Source organism: Leptidea sinapis, chromosome 38 (genome assembly GCF_905404315.1).
Source record: "Leptidea sinapis chromosome 38, ilLepSina1.1, whole genome shotgun sequence".
NCBI lineage: Eukaryota > Metazoa > Arthropoda > Insecta > Lepidoptera > Pieridae > Leptidea > Leptidea sinapis.
Window position 1 is genome coordinate 8,375,787 of NC_066302.1, and position 10,596 is coordinate 8,386,382.

At 30.8% G+C, this 10,596-nt stretch overlaps 1 protein-coding gene across 1 annotated transcript; it reads left to right on the plus strand.

Moving 5' to 3' along the window:
- Window positions 1–1,856: 1,856 nt before the first annotated feature.
- On the plus strand, window positions 1,857–8,318 carry LOC126975986 (uncharacterized). The gene is made up of 3 exons (XM_050824124.1): window positions 1,857–2,053; window positions 2,519–2,736; window positions 6,810–8,318. The coding sequence occupies exons 2-3, from the start codon at window positions 2,524–2,526 to the stop codon at window positions 8,220–8,222; spliced, it is 1,626 nt and encodes a 541-aa protein (XP_050680081.1). The 5' UTR covers window positions 1,857–2,053; window positions 2,519–2,523; the 3' UTR covers window positions 8,223–8,318.
- Window positions 8,319–10,596: the final 2,278 nt, after the last annotated feature.

The following is a 10,596-nucleotide window of genomic DNA, read 5'->3' on the forward strand; positions in this document are numbered from 1 at the left end:
CATTGTCTTCAGCTTATGAACGAATCTTACAAGCCTCTGAATACCACCGCGGAGATGAAGAGATTTACCTTTTAGAGAAATACTTGAGAGGAATGGTTTTATCCATTGAGTATAGAATAGCGTTTTTAAACAATAAATAGGAGGAATGGGCATTGTCAGGGTTGATGGAAGCAATATTGAAGATTTCTTAATTCAAATAGGTTCTGAATAGAGATCTCACAGTAATAACAGCCCCAAGAAGTATGATGAATATTAAAGTCACCTAAAATAAGGATAGGTGAAGGAAGACTAGTAATAATGCATTTTAATTCAGGAAGGAAAGCAAGATTAGGGTTAGGAATATAGATAGAATATAGAATAGGGAGAGGAAAGAAATAATATTAGCTCTAATAGCAACAGCAAGAAATATATCATTACTGTGGGAAGGAATAGAAAATTTATTATATATCGCATTTTATTTATATATTTTATTTTTATTTTATTAAGAAAATAATACTATTTTACAATAATAAATATTTACAAAAATAAACTAATAATATTTTACAATAATAATGCCCATAACATGTTTCCCTTATATTATATTATATTAAATTACGGTTTCCGAAAAATTTCAATATGGTGCGATACCTACTAAACAAAAATGTGATTTATTTTGAGATTATATAGATCGTTTCATTACATAAAAAAAATCATTCATTGCATTCCTAGATACCAAATGGCACAACCAGTATATCCATCAGCCCTATCGTCCCGGAGACATGAGTAACCCGGGAATCTAAAGCTGGATCAAATCATGTCTCCTGAACAACGAAGACAGAAGGATTGTATTTATTCACAAGTGTAATAATTGCATTCTTCTTGTGACGAATGGTATGACAATTCCATTGAAGGATGTTTGGCATTTTGAATAGTTTTCTTAGGCTGAGTAAGTTTAGATATTATGTTGTTGTTCGGTAGCTGAGAGTCTTCAAAGCGAGATAGTATATTTAAATTATTGACAAGGAAAAGATCCAGGAGATCGTCCTTAGCGTTCATATATTAGGGAAACTAAAGTGAGAAATACTAAATATAGCTTGATGAGCTTGTCTATCATAAACTGGGGAAAAAGGAGGAGCTGGAGAAAATCTTTGGTTATAATATTATGTACGTCGACATGAAACTGAACTGGGCGAGTATTGTGTATGGGTGCGAGATTGAAAAAAGGTTTTAGAGGTTTGACTGGGCAAGAGAGGAGGTGAAGATCGAAAAATATCGGTAAAAGTTTTTCTCACTTGAGGGAATGTGACTGATGATCACTAGTTTGATGGATTTCCGTCTCGAACTTTCGGGAACTTTTTGAATCCGTGGCTTCATGGCTACCAGAGCACACCGACAGGTAGGTCAGAGATGCACTTGTACAATTAATACCATCATGAGGTTTTACTCAAGCAGTTGTTTTATTCAACCTACAAACGCTCAGTCTCTAAATGAAGATGCAGGAAATACTTCACTCTGTCTTTTCCTGGAAGGACGCGTCAAATCTATATCCATCGGGGATGGGATATTATGAGAATTTTGATCGGAAACATAGCCTCCCCTGGGATCGGGGCAGGAACGCCAACGATCATATTTACACAAATGCAATACTTACAATTAATGAGACAAATTACTAATTAGATAATTAACAGAAATTAAAATGCAGCAAACGCACACGAAAAGTAATAATTAATAAAAAGAAATCACTTAAATCAAGCACTCACCCACCGCCTGAAAAACAAAAACTCACATTTTTCTTTAGCGTTTTAGCAAATGGCAACCCTTTATTCAAGCGTCATTCCAATAAAATGAATTGTCAAATTTTGGTTTTTTTATCAACATTCAACTAACCCACAGTAGGAAGAATAGAATAGAATTCAACAAACAGTATTTTTTTTGCGAAAGTTCTATAATATTAGCTAAGTAACAGATTAGAGATAGATAAATATCACCAACAAAGTATTTCATTCAAATTTTTTTGGGATCATCTGGCCAATCGTGACCAAAGCATATTTTTATTCTATTGAAATTGTGATTTGTAAGTATTACCTACTACTTAATTATGTTAGCATGTATGTGGTTATATTCTTCCTAGTATTGAGTAATTTTATGGTATTATAGCTAAAACTTCAAGCAAAGAATATATACAATACGTACTAGCTATTAGCTAAGTAAAATGCAACTGCATTAGCCATTGATTTCGTACAAGTATAATAATAAATGTATTTTTTGGTAATAGGATTTAGGATATCAAAAAGAGTAATGCACTGTATATTTTATATAAGCTTCAGCAGAAGGATTTGAAATTTCGACATAAATCTTATTTCTTTCCTTCTACAATGCCTACTTTGCATGGCTAATAATTAACATGCATATATTAATACACAAATCTCAGTAACTAGAGCCTGGTAAATTTTATCTACCTGTAATGTTATTAAAAATGTATAAACTAGGTATATTTGATTAACAACAGATGATTTAGGATAATTATATATCTTTTCAGAAAATATGGGTGGATGTCGATGTACATACAGAAGTTGTGGTCTTAAATCAGATGGAGTTACCCATATGTTCCATTACCCTGTATTTGACAAGATAAGGTGTCACCAGTGGCTTGTTAATGCTCAAAGATTTGATTTTTTAAACTTGAAAGTTTCACAGTTAAAAAATAGGGTTGTTTGTGAACATCACTTTAGAGATGACTGTTTTATGAATTATATGGTAAGGAATTGTATAAATTTTTAACATTTCAATGTACTCATTTGAAATACTCATCATATCACACACCCATGTGTTCTAAAGTGTGTTAAAATAAATGCACCTAAACAGGCACAATGTGATTGGGAACAAGCAGGTACAGTCTAGTATAATCTTTAGGGTATAGCATTGAATCTGTAAAGACATTCAATCAGTCATAGCTACTGTTGATATAGCTAGATTTTAATTTACTTAATCAAAACTACAACAAACTAATACAAACATGATAAGTTATAATTTTTTTATATTATAGTGAACAGTGGTAATGTCTCAAGTTTCCAATTCCATGGCATGGCACCATAATATTTAGTGGTTTCTTTAAGTGATTTTCATGATATAAGTACTTTAAAAAAATACAAATCGACGCTCCCAAGCAATAACTCTGCAATGTGCTATTATGGGCTTTATGCTAATGTGATATTTACCGAGATACAAAAAAATATTTTAAATTTTATTTTGGTAAGTTACATTTACCGGGTTATTGATGTCAGTTATTACAGTGCAGTATTTGGTAAACATCAGTACAGGGTTCTAGTTACAATAATTTTAAAAATAAGTATTCCATAATATACATTAACAATGTTTTTTAAATTTAGTGATGGCTCATTTATGTACCAAACTTTTCAATATCTATTCCAAATTAACAACTAGCCTCTGCCGAAACATATTGAAGAGTCCATAATGTAGCGTTTCTAGTCTAGATAGGCGGAGATTCTGCAGCTATCAATAGAATAATGACAAATCCAGAAATGAACCAACACTGATTGTGGCTTCTCCACCAATTAAGTTCAAACATTAAAACTAAATCAAACTTCAAAAATTAATCACAATGTAACATTAACTGGAAACACTTAAAATGATCATGCACATGCTAAGGTTTTTAGCAACAATGAGGAGAGTCCAAACTTAATATGGGAAATAAGTAGGGAAGAAACAAATGTTTAAAAGTTTTAAACCGGATGAGCAGTCAGAAACTAATAATGACACAATAGTGACTGCCTGCATATTTAGGCAGTATATAGCAATAATGGGGATGGAATTGTGGTTATACATAATTTATTAATCAATATTGAAAACATACATTACTATAGTCATGAATCCAATCTAGAAAATCAACCCTCTACACGGAAAGAAGAAAAAAGAAGCAGTACGAAAAATAAAGTCCTCAAAAATATTGACAAAGTGTGAAATTCAAAATATAATACTGTAAATACTATAAGCTGTGTATGTGTAAAAAGTTTGTCAATCAGAGGGACAAGCTCATATTTAACAAATTTTAAAGTCTGACTAATCATGAATGTCAATGGATTTAAATCAGTAGATGTGTTCAAGCACAAACTATAAAATGAATGACCGTAAAAACAACTGTACTCAAACTTTGAACTATTTTTCACCAATTCAAATTAAAAAAAAAATATTGTGGGTAAAAAATTGTTTGACCACTTTAGTAACCAGAGAATATGTGGCTCATACAGCAATGAAAAAAGTTATGAAAGCAGATGAGGGACTCAAAATAAATGGGGGAGACACGATAACAGGCCTAAGAAAATGAATTATAAAATAGAAGCGACTGTTAAAACTATACTATCTTTCAGAAAACTCTAATAGGTATTTCAAAAAGGTATCGGTTTTATATGGAGTGGCTTACAAAACAAAATTACACTGATTTTGTAATTATTGCAACAAATGACAGTACGAAACTTTTAAAACTCCCAATATTCTAACTATTCATTTTTCAAACCCAAAAACGACAAGTTGCCTTTCATACTCCATTTATCAACAATCAAATGTACAACAAAGCTGTGGAATGAGCTTTCTTGTGCAGTGTTTCCGGGACAATACATATGGCTACCTTCAAAAATAGCGCGTACACCTTCCTTCAAGGCCGGCAACGCTCCTGTGATTTCTCGGGTCTTGCAAGAGAATGTGGACGGCGGTGATCACTTAACACCCGTAAGCTCGTTTGTCCTCCTTTTCCATAGAAAAAAATAATACAAATATTATTGTATTGGTGGTGCAATAACAACAGAATGTGATCCGTTGGGCTCATGTCATGGAGGTAAGCATGAGCGATTCATAATCAAATAAGTTGTTTGTTATTAATATAATTTAGAATACTTGAATATACAGAGCTTGATAATATGAATACCATTTACTCTACCTCAGGCGACCTTCAACGACGAAATCGTACAAGTACTCAAGAAACAGCTGTGTACTTGGATAATGTACAGTTACAACATGCCTACCACCAACCTATACCAATAAGCAAAGCTTTGTCTGCAGATGTTTTGAGTTTGTGTAAAAGTTAAGCTATTCCTGGGAGTTACCATTCTTTTTATCCATCGTTGCCCTGTTATGAAGCCGGGAACGAAAATATTGCAGAAGAAGAAAAAAATTTAAGTTTATGTAACTTAAAGTTGATTTTATGATTTGATCATTGGGTTGTTATTATTAATAAATGTTAATTAATATCACTTAAATAATCGAATTATTGTATTGTTTATTCGTTAATATTATCTAATATTACTTTTATTATTTATATAAGAAAATTAAAAAAAAATCTGATATTTTAGTGAGATATTGACTTGCAATAATAATGTTATTTATCAATACCGTATTTAATATTATTTGATATAACCACAATAGCTCTGTAAAAACACGTTATGTATCTTCACTACAACAGAAAATAACGCTGTAGAAGCCCATAATATAATGTTACGAAATATTTTATTTGATAAATTTATTACAATAATCCTGTAAGTACTATTACTGTAATATTTTATTCTATAGAATTTTAAGTATTATTTGTTTTTATAAATAACTGGGTTTTTAATAAAATTAATTTCAGTTTATTGGCACAGTTAGAATTCACAAAAAAAAGCTTTCATTTGATACATCTATGCCTTCAATGGACCTACTTGTTGAAAAGATATTCGATTATATCAGTAAATCTTTTCTCCTGTAAAATTTTGATTTTCCGATTACCGGGTTATTGCTTGGGGTCGTCGAAATGTAGGTACTTATAATGTTGCTTTCAAGGTAATTGAAACGAGAGCCAGGAATTGTAAATCTAGCGGCTAGCCATTAGGTCTGGCACATATTTATATATTTGGATAAATAAAGTGAAGCTAATAAATTAATAATCTAATGCAATAATATAAGTTATATATGTATTTGTATTCTACTATGATAGAACACACTATTAGGTATAGGTACTATAATAAGCTTCAGACTGTCACCCCAAAAAGAAGTTCATTTTGATCTAAAAATTTACTGTGACCCTTTGTGGATAAATCTAGCTATACCGAATCCCAATGATAAAACAACAGTGTTCATAATAATTCAACATTTTTATAGTATGAAACAATACCTACATTATATTTAATTATTTCAATTTCTTATTCACATAGTTATACTTAAAATAATTTGTTCTTTTTTAATCTTTTCTGTGGGAGCATCAACTTGAATTTATTGACAACAGTTTATTTACCAAATTCAATTTTAGGTGAACATCTCTTTCTGATATTCACACAGAAGTCTTCAATATAATTTTATTTTATTTTGACTGTGTGAAGACCAGGCTTATGACCTATGCACCAGACAATAATATTATATAGTCATTTAATGCTATCTTAGTTTTTTCAGTCCTATAAAATCTCAAGTTTATTAAATCTATTGCATTGTTTTGTTCTTATAACATTGTTGCTGTTAAAATACACATTAAGTCCTCTCATAAAAAAATTATCCCTGAAAATTTTGTTTGTATCATTATTATTTTTGTAACATATATATAACTTTGTAATATATTGTTTTACTTAGATTCCAATTATTGTTGGGTAGTTAAATTTTGATGTATTAGTTTTAAGCATTTACTTTACATTTGAGGATTGTTCACAAATTGTTCAGGTTTTTTTTTGGGGTTGGTTCTTGTTGCTAGTGATCTAGTTTTATCTCTTTTCCGTTTTTTTGCGAAAACACTTTGAAATGCTGGATCTTTACATAACATACAAAATATAAATATTATTATTTCATTACAGAAAGATAAATTAAAGTGTGATGCTGTACCAACCGAAGATGGTCCATATTGTAAATCAGAAAAAGTTGCAAAGAAGGAAGAAGCTGAAGAATTTCCTCTAGTGTCAGAAGAAATAGAAAATGATTATCTTGTGCGTACAGAGAAGCGAGCTAATTATTCTGTTAAGTATCTTGATTTTCTTACAAGTTGTGATCTGAGTTTTTTGAATACATTCAATGACAACCATAATAATACAATAGTAGAAAAAAGCAACCTAAATTATGTTCCATATAGTACAACAACTGATAATGACATAAAATATAAAAAAAATGAGCTTCCCACTTACAAACTTAACTCTCAACGGGATTCCTCAACATGTATTGTAGCTCCTACCCTTCAAATACCATCAACCAAAACTAACCCTAATATAGAAGAGAGATGTGACAAACGTTTTCAATCGCTAAATAATTCAAGTTCAAATATAAAAATCAAAACAGAGCCAAGAGTAAAAATATTATCTGAAAAAAAAATAAAAGAACCTATTATAATACCTCTTGACCTTGAAACCGTGTCACCATCTACCATCATAGAAATACCAAAGAAGAAAGCACATAATCAGAGCACAAATAAAGTTGTAATGGAAACAAAAATACCAAATCCAAAAGAGCATGATGTTTGTGCGAATTTTGATAACAATGTTAGAATGAAATGGAATGAAAATATACCATATAATATTGAATTATTACCAGATGATACAGAAAAAGTAGTTGATATTGAGGTCCCACAACTTCCAGTACTAACTCCACCGCCCAAGAAAAAAGAACAAGCTAAAATGACTCCGTTAAAGAATAAAATAAGTCCCCAGAGAGAAGCAGCTATTAGATTGAAGAGACAGTTTAATATGAAGTTAAGAGATATTTTAGAATCCACATTAAGTAATGAAAAGGTAAATAATATAGATGAAGTCATAAGTAATGAAAAAATAAATAATATAGACGAAGTTAGACCTGTGAAAGAAAATATAAAGATTGAAGACACTAAAGCCAAAAACATGGCCTTACATCTTTCTAGCAAACCCCAACTACCCAGTATACATGAATATACTATTGCATATTTGGAAGCTCGTATGAAGAGAATGGAATACACACTTCTTAGTAGAATAGACCACAACACTAAAAAAATTTCTGAGTTAGCAAGTGTAAATGAAAACAAAGATACTGATAAAAGAGACAAGTATTGTCAGACTCATATGAATGAAGAAGATTATAAAAGATATTTATATAAAGAAATGTCTAAATATTTAAGTCCTGCTACTAATAGTAAGGTATATGAAGAATTATTTATTGATAAGTATTCTTTACATGGTAATAATGTAGGTGATAAAGACAATAAAACTATACGTGAAACACAATGCAAGAGAAAAAAGCTGAGATGACTGTGGATTAATGTTTCTGTTAGAAATTTTAATATTATTGTGTTGCAGCTTTCAATCGGTTTTATAAATAACGAAAATTAACGAGTTAATTTATAATTGCGTATTTATTTATTTATATATTTAGATACAAACAGTCACATACATATTCAGGTTTACAAAGAGATGTTAGTACTAAATTAGACCTACAGTTTCCTTAAAATGAATATTTTATGACAATTAAGACTAAAGTACAGCAGAGAAAAATAAATTATACAAAATAAAAATAAAAAGAGGTACTAGTAACACAAATGTTAATAATAAACTAAGATTTACTAAATTACTTATTTACTAAATAATAAAAATGTTATAACTACTTATTTATAATCGTTCAAATCTCACTTTTTCTTAGCACAGTTAGAATATTCTTTTTAAAACTGGACAAGGTTTCTGTAAAAATATCTAAATCAGCAAGTTTTCCATTAAGACGTCGACATGTCCGCCTTATATAACTGTTTCCAGCATAGCATATCCTACTTTTTTTAACTATAAACAAGGGTTTACTTCGACAAATACGTATGTTTCTTTTGGGGACTTGAAAACTAAGTGAATGTAGTAATAAAGGAGCATCAATGTTATTTACGATTTTATAAAGTAGCATTGAATCAAAAGAGTTTGGGCGATCACTTAATTTGACAACATTGTGATTATTACATGATTCAGCGTAGCTGGAGTACCTAGAATTACTATTATAATCTAGTGACTTTACAAATTTTTTTTGGAGTCTTTCGATTCGGTTGGTATGGATAATATGGAAAGGATTCCAAACAATACAGGCATACTCGATGTGACTCCGAACGAAACTATTATATAAGATTTTATACGTGGAAGGCCTTTTAAATGGTTTTCCAACTCGTAAAATAAAACCTAACTGTTTATATGCTTTGCTTAACATTTTATCTATGTGAGCCAAAAAACTTAGCTTTGAATCCATGATAACTCCAAAGTCACGAATTTGAGTGACTCTAGTAAATTTTTTATAACACAATTTGTAATTGAATATTACTGTTAATCGCTTTCTACTAAAAGTGATGACGAAACACTTATCGGAGTTCAAAAAAATGATGGTCGCTATAACAAAAAGATTCAAAGCTACTAAAATCAACTTGAAGAGAATTACAGTCTTCTACATTTCTAATAACTCTAAAAATTTTTGTGTCGTCAGCATATAAAAGTAAGTTAGAATTTTTTATATAGTCACTAATATCGTTAATATATTATAATATAAATAGTAATGGTCCCAAATGAGACCCTTGTGGAACTCCAGAAGGAATAGATTTGTATCGCGATGTATAACCACCTAAGACAACAGCTTGGGAACGATTCTCTATGTAGGATTGTATCCAACGAAAAAGATCGCCGTGTATACCAAGTCGATAAAGCTTTTGTAATAAGGTCTTATGGCATATTTTGTCAAAAGCCTTAGCAAAATCAGTGTACACAGCGTCTACCTGTGCGTTGTCATCCAAAGCATCGAGAATGAGTTCACTAAAACTAATTAAATTCGTGCCAACACTTCGACCTTTATAGAAACTATGTTGATGTGGAGTTATATGACGCCTCACAGCCCATGATGGTTGGTCTGTAACAATTTTTTCTAGTATTTTTCCAAATTGGCATAATTTTAGATATAGGCCGATACTTGTCAGTAAATTGGCTAATATCTCCTTTTGGTATCGGAGTGACCAGTGCCATTTTCCAAATGGCGGAGACACGGCCTTCTCTAAATGATTTCATGAATAAAATAGTAATTAGTAACGCTAAGTTAGTAGCACAGTTTCTTATCAATACCGGGCCAGCACCCTTGGTTACATTTACAGATTTAAGATATTTGTAGACAATTTCTTTGGATATATGAATAGAACTTATATTAAAAATTGTATTGTTAGCCAAAGGAATTTCAGACAAGTTAAATGAATTTATGATAGTTTTCGAAGACCGAATGAAAATGTTCGTTAAAGAAGTCACATATTTGTTCACCATTAGAACTTGATCTGCCTTTATAGTACACTAGGTGACCCGGCAAACGTTGTTTTACCATATGAAGTATAATTCACGCGATAGTTTTATAAGTAATAAAATATTGCCTATATTATAGCCTGTACATCATTTTGTTCTATTGTCAATAGTTTTTGCAGCGAACCCAAAAATAGGTTTTCGATTTTACACCTTGTGTTACAAAATAGCAATTTTATTACGGATCCCTAATTTTGATATAATTTAAAAAACATAGCCTATAGCCTTCCTCGATAAATGGACTACCCAACACTGAAAGAATCATTCAAATCGGACCAGTAGTACCAGAGATTAGCGCGTTCAAACAAACAAACAAACACTG